This window comes from Saccostrea echinata, unplaced genomic scaffold (assembly GCF_033153115.1).
Source record: "Saccostrea echinata isolate AGI-Se365-2 ecotype Australia unplaced genomic scaffold, CSIRO_AGI_Sech_v1 ptg000056l, whole genome shotgun sequence".
NCBI lineage: Eukaryota > Metazoa > Mollusca > Bivalvia > Ostreida > Ostreidae > Saccostrea > Saccostrea echinata.
Window position 1 is genome coordinate 6,792,179 of NW_026889805.1, and position 17,523 is coordinate 6,809,701.

A 17,523-nucleotide genomic window follows, 5' to 3' on the forward strand; every position below is an offset into this window, starting at 1 on the left:
TGACTCAGGGGTTCTTGAGACATGGCCCATTTTTCCAAAAAGGTTAAGCACACCGCACAAATGGCCATAGCATTAGCTCTTTGAGCCTTTTGCTCAGAAGAGCTTATAAAAGACAGTGACCCACTTTCTGAATTTTACTGCTTTTCATTTAAAAATCTAATATATTACACATCTGGGTGCTCAGAGATTTGTTAATTCAATAGGTTAACAATGACCTACTTTTTGAATTTTTCACTGACTTTAAATATCTTTTTAGCCTGAATACTAAGATACCTAGGATCATCAAACCTTCTCAGTTGATGTGCCTCGGAGCCTTGGGATATGCTAACCAAAAAGCAGGTCACAGTGACATACTTAATTTTGATCATTATTTGTCAAATCTTTTTAACTTGAATTAATTAAAAGACCTAAGATCAAGAAATCTTTACAGTTGATGCATACTGGGGTCTCAGAATATGTTAACTCAAAAGTAGGACACTGTGACCTACTTTTTGAATTTTCAGATTGCTAAGATGCAGATCTTGCTACTGTGAAGCCTAGGATCAAAATTATGTAAACCACTGTCATTTATCAATACTTTAATGCCACCAAGCAAGCCACCTGTATAGATTTCTTGAGCAGTGGCTCTTCCATTAATGAAAGATACAATGATGTATTTTCAATAATAAAATATTTAACAAACTTAATTCTACATTATATGATTATTTATACAGATATAAACAATAAAATGTCTTTCTTTCTTTGTTAGTATGGGAATTAATATTGCAGCTATTGCAGAAAAAAATTTACATAACCTGCGTAAGCAACATTAATTCCAATACTAATAACCAAAGAAAGCATTTTATTGTTTAAATGTCCAAAACAAAAACAAAACTAACAGGTGTATAAGCTTTATATCAGTCAATAGAATGACTAGAGTATATTAAAGCAAGATAAATAAGAAATCTACACAGTGTAAGAAACAGAGACAGTACATAATACATGTACATGTAGTAGCAACACCAAAAATAAACACTAAAAGATATAAAACAATGCAGTGAGTCCAGTTCCTGCAAGCACATTATGGTACGTTGTAACACTTTTGGACTCCATACTGTGAAAGGCTGACTGCCCAATACCTTTGTTAACTGTTAGAATTACTGATTGTTAGCAAACATACATGTATGACAAGAATATCCTGGTTGTGGATTGCCATGTGTTTTTTTTTTTTTTTACGGTAATCACTTTTAATATCTGGATCATTTATATCTGTCTGATGAAAAGTGACCTAGGGCAATAAAAAATAGGCCAATGGGCCACAATGCTCACCAAAGTCAATTTGGCCCTGCTGTGAAATTATTTCCCCTCTATTCACATGCAAAATTCTGGTCCAATATTGTGGCCCCACCCTAGCCCACAGGAGCATAACATAACTAAACTTGAATTCACACATCCTGGGATGCTTGAATGTATATGTGACTAATCTGGCCTTGCTGTACTTAAATGTTTTTTCTCCAACTGTATATACCTGGTACCATGCATTAGGTAAAATTTGATCCACAATTTTTGTCCTACCCTAACCCCATGGTCCTAATATGATAAAAATTAAACCTATACAATTTGAAAATGTTTGCATATGAATATATTAAATTTAGTTTGGCTCATTCTTCAAATGAATTTCTTTAAATAGTACCTACATACATTATTCCTCATTAAAAACTCACACCTATACAAGGGGGCCATGGTTTGAAGAAAATAAATCTTCACAATCTGAGTATGCTTGCATATTAATATCACTAATCATGGCCTTCCTATTCTTGATAAGATTTTAAAGATTTTATGCCTTTCCATGTATAACTCTGATCCCCTACTGTGGCCTCATCCTACTTTCAGGTGCTTTATTTGAACAAATTTGAATATACCATATATATGGAAACTTTCTTCTTTTCTGACCAAGTGGAATGACCTCGCCAATTTTTTTCTTAATTATCTCCCCTTGAAAGAGGATGTGACTCTTTATCAATCCCCTTCATCTAAGGATATTTTTATGGATAAGAAGTTGAAAATGTGAAAAATTTAGATGACACACCACAAACAGAAAGACCGACGCTGGACATTCTTCCGTCAGAAAAACTCAGATGAAGGCTCAGTTGAGTTGAAGGCTCAGAAGACCAATGAACCTTAATTTATTATTTTTGTGTCATTTTCATACAGTTTTATTTAATAATTATCAAAAAAGTTTTTTATTTACCATTTTCTACAGCACATGACTGGGTACAAAACTACAGGTACATTGACTAGGGAAAACATTACTTTCTCTACTGAGAAGAAACCATGATTTAAATATAAATAGGAAACTTTTCAAAATGCCACATTACTGTTCTAGCACAAAAACACATACAAAATGTTATACATAAATATAGCATATGTATTACATGTATACATATAAATGTACAAAAAAGCATTAGTAGCAAGTAAAAATTGCTAGTTTATGCATCAGTGAAAAAAGTATCTAATATTGTATATAAAGATCTCAATGACATTTGATAGTTTTATTTTTAGACCATTCATAAATGCCCCTGGTAGCAAGTTTTTTTTTATAACAAACATCTGTGACACAGTTTCTTCAATGTAAATATTGGTGTTTATATCAAAATTATATGCCTTTTAAGGATTTAAACATACAATATGCATATAAATGAGTATAAAAATAATTGCATATTAATAACAAGTTAACATGCATAGAAACTTTTTTTGTACAAATATAGACATTTATGTTTAAATAGTAATAAATACAAAATAATGTAAAAAAAAAAAAAATCAAATTTGTTCCATATGCATTTCCTATTAATATAACTTACATCTGGCAGAGAAGATATGACTATACCTTGTTCAGTTTGTAAATACTTATATAAAGTAAATGCCAATAAACTTCAATTCAAAAGGACAATTTTCTACACAACCTTTCAAAAGGAAATAAGTCCATTTTCCAATTAAAAACAAGACCGAACAATATGTTGTTCATGTAGAAATACATGTATATTACATGCATAAATAACTGACAAAGCATAAAAAAAATAAGATTGCCAGAGACAATTTGTAAATGAACAACTTTTTTGAATTTTATAATTTCAACAAATTATTGCTGAACACTGAGCTTGAACGATTATCAATAAAAGAGTTGAACTTCGTTATCTCAAACGTGATGGGACCAAAACTTCCAGGTATCCAAGGGTTTAAGATATCAAGGGTGAAATACTCAAAGAAATAGTGCTTGGGACTTCTGAATTGCTTTGACATATCCATGGTATTCAAGATATATGTGTTTGAGATATAGAAGTTCAGCTGTACATGTCAAAAAGTTATAAAATAGCATAAATAATCTTAAACCTCTCTCTGTAAAGCTGGCCTCTTTGGTGTACACAGATCACTGAAATCCTGGTTTTGAAATCATCAGGATTTAAAGGCATAAGCAAAAATCTTGTTAACTAATATTAATTTGAAACATGTGAGAGGATTACACTCTTGACATGTCTGTGGTGTGTAAAATCCGTACCCACAATGTGCCAGGTTTCCTCACGGAAGCCTCCTTATCTTTGCCAAAAAGTTCATACTGAAAGACATGGTGGCCATCAAACTTTGACCTGTCAGACATCTTTATAGTACACATGGCCATGAAACGATCCCTCATCATGTTTAAGTTCCAAATCTGCAGTCCAAATGTTAAATATCTAGCATTAAAAAGTACTGCAAACAAAATGAACCCCCTTCTTTTCCTAATAAAAAAAAGCCCTAAATATGTTACATGGGTGCACTTGTATCATTGTAATGTAGTTCAGTGAACCCTGATTTATCCTACAGATCTCAATAATATAGATTTTGGAGTATGTTAAGTAACAACTGACCTCAATCGTAATGTCTTCGTCCGGCTTCCTGTGGTAAAAAGTCACACGTTCATTGAATTCTGGGTTGATGTTGTTTCTTATAACTCGAGTTGTGGCTTTCTTCTTCTCACAAAAGACCACAATGTAGGGGTCAGAAACTGAAAAAGAAAATTCCTAAATGCTAGAACAAAGATGAACATCTGTTGGTTAAAGTTTGTCCATGTCATCATAAACTTGAGTATCCTATTGCTATATAATTTTTACAGCAATATGTGTGTGTGATCGCAGAAGATGCCAACATTTTCTTTCCTTATCATGGACTTCAATACCACTATTCCTCGTGTTTATTTTGTGGATACTTCTTAGCTGTACAAACTTGAGTATTTTTTCCCCCAACTAAGTAAGAGTCATATCCTTCTTTTACAGAATTTTATAAGCTCCGTTAAAACTTTTATTGTAAGAAGTTTGATGTCAATTTTAATACATTATTCTTTGTTTCATTACACAGTTTCACTTGGAATAAAAAAAACACATTTTCAAAATATAACATGTTATATTTTGATATGAAAATTTCAAAGACGATGAAATCCTCTTGGCACGTATCATATGTAACAATTAAACAGGAAAAAGACTTCTTTGTTTTTAATGTTTTAAATAGAACAAGTAATTAGAGTTGGAGGGGGAGGGGAAATCTTGATTTCTATGGAATATTCATCAGGATCATCCCCCAATGAAAAGCTCAGGTTTTAAAGTTGCCTTGCTGTACAAACTGAGTCAACTGAACTATGGAAACTTCTGAAAAACATAGACACATTTACATCTAAAAAGACATGACTAAAATTAACTTTATAAAATTCAATGAAATTACACTAGGTCTATTGTGCTGTTTACATCACTGGTTCTTTGTGACCTAATAAAACCACAAAATCAAGAATGATAAGCGGGTAATGTTTCAAATGCTCAAATTTACATCTTTATTTTTCAGAAAAGCAAAGGCAACAATTTTTTTTACTACACTTAATTTAACATTCTTCCATACTAAGCTTTACAATTAAAAAGTGTAATCATAGAGTTAATTAATGACCATTTCCTATTACTTTTATCCTTCACAATAAGAAAGATAACTAAAACTCAAGCAGGTAAACTACAATAAATAGTACCGGTATATACTTCTACATCATAAAAACACTCTATGATTTGAGATCTATTTCAACATTTTGTATGCTCATAAGCATTACATGTATTACATTCTATTTTCACTTATTATTTGTAAATTCATACAAAAATGTTCATACATGTCGTCTTACTTGTCATAAAATGTAACTGTTAGTGTATTGCTGCTTTAATATATCAGAAGAATTAAATTTTCTTCGGTCTTTTCTACAATCTGAAACTCTTACTATCATTCACAGACAATAAATTAAGGAATCTCTAAAATGCTTTTAAAATACATCATATAAAGTGAACATATTCACTGTATCTAGTTCATTTTCAACATAGGGTACCTGTCTTATTTGAAGTTATTTCTGCAGAAAAAATGTTCTCAGACAATGAAATATTTGTGAACAGAAATCACTGTTGTTTACTTACATTGGGAAAATTAAAGGAAATAATGTATACAGTATTACTTAATCTTGGTCTAACATAAAATGAAGAATACTTTAATTCATTACAAATTGTATCATTAACTGTAGATTCCCATTTATTCTATTTTTCCTCTAAGGGGAGATTACTCTAACTCAATACAACTACCCTACAAATAGAACTCTTAAGTTTGCAGTGTTTAGAGCTTCCTTAATATAACCTAGAGAATTCTAGAGGTGTAAAACTTACATCCATCTTTGTCCTGGACCTCAAGTCCCTCGGCTTTGAGGAGCATTATTTGTGTGGCTGCCACTTTCGGTTTCTTTGATCCAATTCCCAGAAAACCAGAACTTGGTGGTGGAGGTTCATCTAAGTACAGTTCCCTGAAGAATAATCAACAATAGCTTTATAAAAATCCATATCCTCAAATGGTACAAAGGAACCTGTAATTGAAGAACTTTCATCAAAATATGTTAATTTAAGGAATATGTTTTTAGGTTTTGTGTGAGTTATTGGTGTGTAAATCACAAAGACTTGTCACGTAGGCATATTTCATGAAAAATAGTCCCTTTTCAGGTTTTACAAGATACTTGAAGTCTCCAATGAGTAGCTCTACTACTTTGTACTTATATGGAAGAGAAAAGTAGCACTTGGACTTTGAACCATGGCAACTGCAATAAATAGAATAATGTCCTTGGTAAATCTTTTTGTTTAATTGCAAACAAAAATAAAATTGTAGGAGTAGCCTTTTAAAAGAATTTCACAGGAATTTCCATTTTGAGTAACCAAAGCAACACTGTCAAAATCAAAAATAATACACAGAATTATGTATCTTTGTGTAATCTTCTATGTACCAAGTTTATTGAAATCAGCATTTTGAAAGATACAGTATTTATAGAAATTTCTATTTTTAGTTACCATGGCAATGTCTTTCATTAAAATCATATATAGATTTATGAAATTTAGTGTAGTCTGTAGGAGGAGTAGCAATTTGAAAAAAAATTCACAGAAATTTCTATTTTAAGTAACCATGGCAACACCATCAAAATCTGAGTGTAGATGTATCTGGTCTACTAGTGTAAAAAGTATTACTATATAGTCTATTTATAGTCCCTATGTAATCTATACAAGTGCAAACACAACTTCAGGCTGACTTTTTGAGAGATATTAAATCCTTTTTTTTGTGAGAGAGAGATTATATACTTTTTTTTTATCGATTTTCAATTCCCTCAATGCTTTGAGCTAGAACTTGAAATAGAAAACTACACGTGCATACACTGTAATTGCATTTTTTATATACATATGTATATTGCATCTATACTGACTATCTTTCAATGAAAACAAAAATCTCATTTGAAGTACATGTAACTATCTTTAAAAATACATTTTATCAATCTTCAGATTAACATTTAATGTAAATAACCTTAGCACTTATGAATTGATGTCATTTTTAATTATGGCGTCACTGACTTTTTCATTTTTTTTTTCACCTTACGTAAGGGAAATGTGCGTAAAGAACGATTTAAACAGAGAGTAAACAATAACACATCAATTGAATCAGAGTTAGCCAATTAAACTTTAATTTTCTTTCAAACAAACAACTCAACTGACAGTAACATATAACTTACTGTTAAAAATTTACAGCACTTATAACTTGAAGTTAATTTAACTATCGTTTGTGCAACCGGATCCTGATCTGTAGATCGAAATAACACTCACTTGAGGTCTGGGCTTTTATCAGCATAAACCCTCAACAAAAATCTACCCGGACAGTTGGGTTCAAATGTAGAAGGTATGACACAATATCGTCCATGCTGCAGTGTCAATCGAGAAAATTGGTTCCTAGCATTGCTGTATGTCCCAGAATGCACTTTCTCCAATTTATCATGCATTCGATACTTCCTGTTTACATCTGCCTATCACAGTATAAAAATTTAGCAGATTTAACTTTCAGTAGAAATATTCTTCTGGAAAAAAATCAACTGTGTAAGAAGATTAATAATAGAGGGGTATTGAACTTATATTGGTGAATACTGGCACGAGTTGGCTGTACAAATGCACTTGGTGGTGCATATGTACAGCCAACTTGTGTCAATATTCACCAATATAAGTTCAGTAACTCCTTTATTATATAGCTAAAACATCTCCCATTGATTTATATTAATTATTGCAACTAAATAACTCAAATTAATAAGCATTCTCAGTATCGGTATTTAATGTCTGTCCTGAAAGTGTTCAATATCGCATCATTCCAATGATCCTACCCAGCTTTATGATCTGATTATTGGGGTATTATTGAGGCTAATACATATTGAATTATTAATTAATAATTTCAATTTTGCGTGAAAATAAACACATCTTACCTAGCTGCCACTACCTATCATAAATTTGCCTTTGAGAGGTTGACCAGACAACATTTTTTGTTTACAATGGGCATTTGATATTGAACGCTTGTATTCGAAATGTTTCAGGCATGCTCATATAGGTAATACAAACTCAGCATTCAATAAAATGCCAAGATATTGAACGCTAAAATTCTCTAGACTTATATAGTAGTTTTTTATTATAGACTATTTATTAGCTATATAATAAAGGCAAATATGGGACAACAGCATATCAGTGATCTGACAAAATGCATGTACATGGATATTACTGCAACTTAAAGTTATATTTCAATCCTGTGCTGAGTGTAAATTTAAAGACAACAGTATAATGTATTAAAAAAGTACTCTTATACAATATATAATGTATTTTAATCACCATTTTAAAACTTTCAAAATATTACTTAACAAATCAATTTTCCTAGTCAAACTGTTTGAGGACTTGCATTTAAAATCACAGTGAACCAAATTGTAGTCATTATTTATTATATAAATCAATTTAAAGATAGAACCCGAAATACAAATTCAATAACTTATAATATATAATACCATATTTATTTACCTTCATAATAAAGAAGCCTATGGTATCATTTTCCTTGCCCAGTTCCCTATCAATCCGTTTGTCCCACTGCTCAAGTGACACCATCACTTCATCCTCCTCCATCTCAACATCAAATACAAACTGGAAATAAATTATCAAATATCCTTATCAATTCAAACACCCTCCTAAGACATTATCAAAATAATATACTGTCTGCAATTACTTACATCAGGGACATATATACTAACAGGATAGGCAACTCCTTCAGCGCCATGTTTATTTGCCCAAAATATCACATACAACACAACAAGTTTATCAAACTCTGTTTATCCTCAGTAAACAGTTTGTTCTCAGATAGATGTAAAATATTCTCTTTTGTTTATTGGAACAGATTTTCATTTAATTTCAAAGCATACATTGTAAAATAATTTAAATATAAAGCAAACAGCCAAATATGTCAAATTCTCAGAAATACAGTCAATCAGGGGCATGTGTTGATTTTGAATATTCAACATAATTATATTAAAATAAGGAGCATAAATAGGGCTTGCAAGAGTTGCCTATCCTGTTAGTATATATATATAAAGTTTATTTACACCAATTTTTGTAAAATCTACAAAACATACAATTGTTCTGTCTGCTGAAAGGTACATTACAAGCTCTCAGGGTCAAATTTTGGCCAGAATTTCCTCTGACCTTCCTACCTGAGGATTCTTTAGAAATGATTGATAATTAGGACATCCTCCACAGCGGTCTTTCTTCCACTCTCCAAAAGCTTTCCCCTCCTTCCATGTTTTGTGGAAAGACACCAGGGATGTGTTAACAATGTGACAAATATCCATTGATGTAAAGTATGCCAGAAAGTCATCAAAAGTCATCCTGTTTACATAGGTGAGAGACAACCATGTACCATTAAATATAAACAGCTAGAATGCATTTGTACTTAAGGAAATGTTTTGTATATATGTTTACTTTGTTTTAAATAGTACACAACATTTTACTCTAACTACAGAAATCCAGTTATTTTTATTCCAATCCCGAGAACTTACCAGAAATCACCATCTTCATCAAATGTGAGGCCCATATCTTTTTTCTCACTGGAACTAACTTTCTGCCATTCTGGAGATCTATAAGTAGGATAAATAGATAATGGGTTCATACAATGTTCTCCTCTTAGTTCTGTATGAATTTTGATTTCTACAAGTTAAATTTCTGGGGGTGTAATGAACAGTTCAAGGCACAATTTATCCCCTCCTTTGACAAATTACCAAAATGCCAAGTATTGGTTAAATTGATCATATGGGTTCAGATTCTTGTGACCAGTTCTGAATTATTTGTACATATATAAATAGACATAGATGCATGTATATGCCCTTGAAAATCATTTACAAAATTAAAATACAATGTGACATTGGATTGATCTTATTAATCCATAGGACAAGAATCAATACATATTTAATCATTTATTACCAACCTTACATATACTTGGTTCAAAACTAGTTATTTTGATAATTGATTAACAGCACAAAAAGAATCTATCTGATTTTAAAAATATTCTTAACTTTCTCTGAAACCGTGCAAGAAGGGATATTTTTGAGTATATCTGAAACTAGTGTATAGAATATACATATTAGGCAGATAGGCTAGATTGTGCTGTGTTCTTTGTTTTTATTCTATTGATGAAAAATTTTAATAGTGCATGAAAGGTTTGTATCAACATGTTATTGTGTACAATTATTTACTGAAATCCCTCAACAAAAATTCAACAAAATCTGACATTCAACAAATAACAATGTATAGGTAAAATTATAATCATCATTCAAGATGGAATCACAGGATCTTAATTAATTTTCCTTGAACTGATAGATTACTCTGTCAAAGACCTTATCACACATTCAGACTTACAGATACATGTATTAGCACCTTGGACAGTAACCATTACTTACCCATCACTCCAAGCACCCTTCCACTCAGTACCACCCCAGGGATTCCGACATCGAATCATGAGTATTTTCTCTTTGTTAAAATGAGCCATTAACCCTTTCCCAAGTCTGACTTTCTTCACAGCAGTGACACTGTAGGCATGACCTTTGACCAGACCACATGATAACTGAGCCTCCATATCATTAGCACTAGTCACCTGACCAAAGGAAATAACTAACAGTATAGTTGGAATTTTAAGCGACCATATAATTTTAGCATTATAAGTGATGGTCTTGGCAATGCTAAAAATAAATGTTGCTTATAATTCATTCACAAACAAATAAAGTTGCTAAAATTAACTTGCGCTTATAATAAATGCCCACATTTAGGATAAAATCACTAAATTTGCTAGATGATAAAATGACCCGTTATATGGTACCGAATATTACACACATAAAATTAATACTTTTTACATAACATATCTTTTAATCATTATGATGTTGATATACATGTATTTTTATAAGTTAAAGAGTCGCAATCAGAACAATATCCATGCGTTTCTCATTAATATAGAATTTGAATAATTTTCCATACATTATATAGTCTAGAATTGAAATTTCATTTATTTCAAATTGTATTAATTTTTTTTATTACTGTATTCATTTCATACGTTGTGAACCCATTATCTCAGAGAAAAAGTAATTTGAGTGTATGAAGAGATTTATACATGTATACATGAAGAGATTTATACATGTATACATGAAGAGATTTATACATGTATACATGAAGAGATTTATACATGTATACATGAAGAGATTTATACATGTATACATGAAGAGATTTATACATGTATACATGAAGAGATTTATACATGTATACATGAAGAGATTTATACATGTATACATGAAGAGATTTATACATGTATACATGAAGAGATTTATACATGTATACATGAAGAGATTTATACATGTATACATGAAGAGATTTATACATGTATACATGAAGAGATTTATACATGTATACATGAAGAGATTTATACATGTATACATGAAGAGATTTATACATGTATACATGAAGAGATTTATACATGTATACATGAAGAGATTTATACATGTATACATGAAGAGATTTATACATGTATACATGAAGAGATTTATACATGTATACATGAAGAGATTTATACATGTATACATGAAGAGATTTATACATGTATACATGAAGAGATTTATACATGTATACATGAAGAGATTTATACATGTATACATGAAGAGATTTATACATGTATACATGAAGAGATTTATACATGTATACATGAAGAGATTTATACATGTATACATGAAGAGATTTATACATGTATACATGAAGAGATTTATACATGTATACATGAAGAGATTTATACATGTATACATGAAGAGATTTATACATGTATACATGAAGAGATTTATACATGTATACATGAAGAGATTTATACATGTATACATGAAGAGATTTATACATGTATACATGAAGAGATTTATACATGTATACATGAAGAGATTTATACATGTATACATGAAGAGATTTATACTTGTATACATGAAGAGATTTATACATGTATACATGAAGAGATTTATACATGTATACATGAAGAGATTTATACATGTATACATGAAGAGATTTATACTTGTATACATGAAGAGATTTATACATGTATACATGAAGAGATTTATACATGTATACATGAAGAGATTTATACATGTATACATGAAGAGATTTATACATGTATACATGAAGAGATTTATACTTGTATACATGAAGAGATTTATACATGTATACATGAAGAGATTTATACATGTATACATGAAGAGATTTATACATACATGTATACTGTAAGTGCCACGGTGTTAAAATTTCACAATTTCTTAAAAAGTATATATAGTGATGGTTTTAATTTCACGCTGCGAGATATTAATTTTAATTATGTATAAGCATTTAAACATTTCTAAAACTAATAATAGCATTCACGATGGGTTTAATTTCGCGGAAAAATGATAAATCACGAACATAGTGAAATTAAAACCATCATGGTTATTTGCCAATCTACAGCATACCGGAATAGCAGCACTGATAAGGGAGTGGTGTTCCTTGGATTTACGGAGGATTTTAAACAGCTTGAGTTTATCCTCTTCAGTCTTAGTGTATTCTCTCAGCTCGAACCCCTCCGCTACTCCCCCCGTCATGTCTACCATTGCATCCTTTGCCTGTCCACCCTTTAGTGACTCATAATCTCCAAAAATCCTGCAAATTAAATGCAGTGTAACTATTAGTTGTCATTCAATCTTACTCAAGATCACAGAGTAAACAGGCTCTGGGCCATAAAACTTAGATGAGCTAACTTTTGATCTCAGTCTCACTTTTATAAAAGGTATATATATAGTGGAAAAGTGAGACTGATTTCAAAAGTTAGCTCGTCTAAGTTTTATGGCCGTGGGGCCAGCTGTAATCACCCTTAAAATAAATTTCCACAGAAATCCTCTTTATATGTTAACTTATATGAATTTCACTTGATTGCTGTTTTAGTATAGGTTATATTCTGAACAATTGTCCTCAATGAAACCTTTCACATTTTGATAACTGAAAGTTCTTTTTTAACTGCAATGCATCCAAATCATCCAGAGCTGCATTCAACATCATAGTGGCTATGTAGCTCTATGTAGAGCTTGAATGGTATGCTAACCTAGCTATAGATCAGTGTGTTTCATAGACCTAGATATCTAGCCTTGCTGCTAGGCTAGATGCTATGATCTTGAATGCAGCTCTGATGTCTTACACAAGATAAATATCTCAGGTTTACACTTTACAGTACAACTACAGTGACCCTGAACCAGTAATCATAAAATGCAGAATGACTTACTTTGCATATGCTTTCTCCAAAAGAGCTGACCAGAACTCATTTTTGCTGCGAGACTGTACATAAACAAGTTCCCCATTCCTGGTTGGCAGCCGGTCATCAATGACTACATCGATCCATTCTCCCATCTGCCAGAAGCGGAAGTGAAATATACCAGCATACTTGTTGTCCTTAGACCATTCTTGCTCCTCAAAGTCTGGTACAATCTAAACAACATTATATTTATGGTAACCAATTCCTGAGAATAACATGGGTGTACATTGTGTTACTCCATGACATCAAGTTTGCTTAAGAATATTTATACTCACATGTTAAGACATTCTATGTACCTATATATGGAAACTAACTCTGTAAATCTGTTACTCAGTGTTACCTTTTTAAGAAGAGATTTGTCCTCAGCAACACAAGCACATGCTGCAACAAACCAGCAGTTTCCCAATGACCCCTGGGCAAAGTCATCTGCACTTGCACCGGCATCAAAGAACTTTGGGTCACTCACAATATCCTAATCAAAGAAAAGTCAGAACATATATTTGTCATTGTCAATGTGTTTTTATTTCAAAGTCCACTCTTGCCACAAAATGGAACAAAACAAAAATTCCAGACATAAGAATGAATTTGTGACTGTCCTAGGGGTTCATTATCAGCACATTTTACTGTACCTTGAATCCCTTCTGATCATGTAATGCTGGTGTAATTTAGTTATTGCCTAATGCTAGAAAATGAAATCAGTTTTTATAGCTATGTTATAACCACCATAAAATATACAATAACTGACTTCTGATAAGGTCTACTCATGACTAAACAGACCTGATCAGGTGTTGGTTGACCAAGGCCAAAGGCTGAGGTTAACCAGTACCGTTCAGGTTTGTTTAGTCAAGAGTGGACCAAATTAAAAAGTCAATAACCCCTTTATTAGATAATCAGGAATTTTACATTTTTCATGCTATGGTCTCCAACGAATATAGAGACTCAATATAACTGTGTAACATAAATTTATTTCAACAGTTTAACAACTGTTAAAGAAAGTGGAAAACAATAATTTAAAACAATACATACTCAACCATTTACTAATGAAGGAGTTTGGTCTCTTCTATACTGGAGTCTGTCATTTTTATGATTACAATGACACATGCTTTAAAATGCTTAATTGCATTGGTCCATGAAAATGAAAGCAAATCTATGTTGATAAGTAGGGAAAACTTGAATAAATTTCCAGAAGTTCATTATCAGGTGAACTCACTCTGAGGAACACCTCAGGAAAGAGAGTCTGTACCAATCAGAGAGCATCAAAATTCCTGATCATTTAATAAATAAGGGATAAACACAGCTCTTATTTAACTCAAAGTAACTCAAACAACCTTAAATAATAATATATATCCATTGCCAAGTCAATGGTATGATAATTCAGTATGACAACTGCTGTCTGGTTTATTAAAAATCCCAAGGATGGCATTCAATTACAAAATTCAAATTATCTAGTAAAGTACATTAAATTTCTAGTTGTTTTCACATATTCCTCTCTTCAATATTCCATTCACTGAAATTTGGGCTGATAAGAGCTCTTAAGAATGAAACTTGATGGGAAATAGGTCTACTGTCATTAGTTCAAGAAAAGTTAAAATAAATATTTTTTTAAAACAGGGCACAAGCTCAACTGGCAGGAAATAAAATATACATTCAAAAACAATTAAACAATTAGACAGAACTTGTTTGGTTAACTGACAATTAATGTGGAACTCTGTTGCAATTTTTTGCTTAAATTGTTTTGCTGTGGCATTTCTTTCTTTTAATCTGTATCATTATCATTCAAAATAATACAGTCAATATGATTGGTCTACAGCAAGTCACATGCAAGGAGACAATTCATGATGTCTCCCTCATGGGCAAGGTAACAACTGTGTTGTTTTATTTCTGATGACAATGAATTAACGCAAACAAGCATGCAGGGTAGCAATTGTGTTGTCTCCCTTTAGATGAAAATAAAATATCGTAATACATATAATATTGATATAAGCATGATTGGTAAACAATAAATTCTAACAGTAAGGTCAAAGTGGTATGTTGACAAATTTTGAAATTATGAAATTGTAACAGTGGGTATGCGAACAATACTGGTTTGACTGATATTTTCTACTCTATTTTGTTAAATTTCCTCTGGATAATTAAGATTATCAAGATTCTAGATCTAGATTCCTCTGGATAATAAGCTATTGTGGACTTTTTAGAAGGTAAAAACCTCACAAATTATCAGGTCAGAGTAAGGTTGTCACCCTCGGGCACTAACAGTACATATTTGTAAATTGTTGATTTTCTTTACTTACTCCTGGCCTCTTCCAAACAATGTCTCGAGGAGCGTACCCCGTGTATGAGAGAGAGCTGGCCACAGGAGGAAATACAGGGTCCTCAAATAGTCTGCCAGCACTGACACATTCCTTCTTCAGGTGGCTGTATTTCTGGTTTTTATAAGGGGTAGCTGATTCAAACAATCCTGAGATCACTCTAGACAGGAAGAGGAGAACTTTAATATTATGATAACCGAGTCATTTTTAAAACAGATTTTTATTACTTCCTTCAATAGTTTGGGAAGACAATGTATCAAATTCAGTAAATAGACAGCTATAACCATTTAACAATTTTATCTATATTTTTTTCAGTTCTCTAGACCTGGTCTGGTGTTTTATGAAGTTCAAAAAATAAACAGAAATATGATAGAGAAACTTAGCGAGATATATCAACAGATCAATGTATACTAAACTAAGCCTATATATATGTTGAGTGGAGAGTTAATTATATTTCATAATAGGTTTATTATTATATCAAATATATCAATATTCTTGCAAATCCGCCCAATATTCATTTTTCCTTATGACATGGGCTTTATTATCTAAAGCATCAAAACTCGCCTCACGCTCATCAATCAACTTCTAGATTAGAAGTATATATCTAAGTGACTTAAACATTTCAGGAGAAACTGTCATTCACATTAAACTGTGTTCATTAGGTAGAATATATTCAGTTTTACCCTGATATGCTGTCCATTTTTAGTTCTTGATCCTATCTTGTGCATTTGCACAGTTTGGCACCATAATAGGAAAACGAAACTGAAACCAGAGCAATTTCCTAAGCAACCAAATCGCATCGGTACGATATTTATTTTCCCGGAAAACTGGCATTCGTACCATAACCATAAACTGGGAATATAGACTTAAGGTCAGACGATACGTTCCTCAAATATCTGTTTTGTATACCTTCGAATTATGTGGAAAATATTCAAAATTTTAATTACCTCCTGATTTCTAAACTGATTTCTAATTGTCTTTAAAAATAATGTTATTGGCTAATTAATTTTTTTCCAAAAGGATTTTATAGGAAAAACATCCTCTGGTATCTTTCACAAATGCCTGGTAAGGTACCTCAATTTTTTGCGAGTAAACATCTTAAAGTAGCAATCCTTCAATGACAAAATCTTGGAAAAAATTATATATTATTGAGGAACGTATCGTCTGTCCTTAAGCCAAAATTTTGATTCTGAAAATCTTGAGTCTTATTTCACATATGTTTTAAAAAATTCCATATTCAAATATAAACATCATGAAAATTTTATTTGATTAATATCAATATTATTTAATTATGATTATTCATTTGAAATTTTTTAGTCAAAAGTCTGTTTTCATAAACGGTCTTGAGGACGGGGCTTTATTAAATATCGCCTATTTTACGTTTCGATCGGACACATAATAGGTCAAGATAACAAACAGTGATCGATCCCAAAAAAAATCTAGTTAGAATAATCTGTGTCTCGGGACAAGCCCTCAACACAGTTAGAATACTCTCATATATCCAAGTATATATGATAAACTTGCAATGTAGCAAATCGGAGCGGATCCGCTCCGAAATGATTTTGAATATCCAAAAGGGGTTGCGCTGAAAAATGTTGACATCAAAACTCTCTGGATTGTTCGTAGTAAATGCACTGAGTTCGAGTTTTCGCACCCTGGAAATTCCAAAGATGGGATCAGGTGCCATGTCGACTGGTCACACCCACCTTCGGCCCTATGTAATGATCAGGTAGACGGAGTTTAGTATAAAAACAAAGGCCTAACAATTGGTATGAAAAATATCAGCCAAAATGAAGCACAATGTTAGATTGTATTTGCTAACAAGGTAATTATAACGATCATAGAATTTACGAAATGCTGACTTTAAACGAGGTTGTTGAAATCTCTGTAACATCAACTTATTTGTCAGTAGCCTGCCTCGGTTTAAAAATTGTTCATACCCAGAACATGATCTTGAGTATCGAATAAGATGGGAGAATTAAACACATGCATTAAAACA

At 31.8% G+C, this 17,523-nt stretch overlaps 1 protein-coding gene across 1 annotated transcript; it reads right to left on the reverse strand.

Annotated features, from left to right (window-relative positions):
- Positions 1-874: 874 nt before the first annotated feature.
- LOC133173734 (calpain-5-like) lies at positions 875-16,303 on the reverse strand. Its single transcript, XM_061308757.1, has 13 exons — positions 16,208-16,303; positions 15,507-15,684; positions 13,556-13,687; positions 13,186-13,388; positions 12,383-12,569; positions 10,316-10,509; positions 9,419-9,496; positions 9,074-9,248; positions 8,391-8,510; positions 7,167-7,363; positions 5,697-5,830; positions 3,885-4,021; positions 875-3,688 (listed from the first exon to the last, which is right to left on the reverse strand). The coding sequence occupies exons 1-13, from the start codon at positions 16,222-16,224 to the stop codon at positions 3,497-3,499; spliced, it is 1,944 nt and encodes a 647-aa protein (XP_061164741.1). The 5' UTR covers positions 16,225-16,303; the 3' UTR covers positions 875-3,496.
- Positions 16,304-17,523: the final 1,220 nt, after the last annotated feature.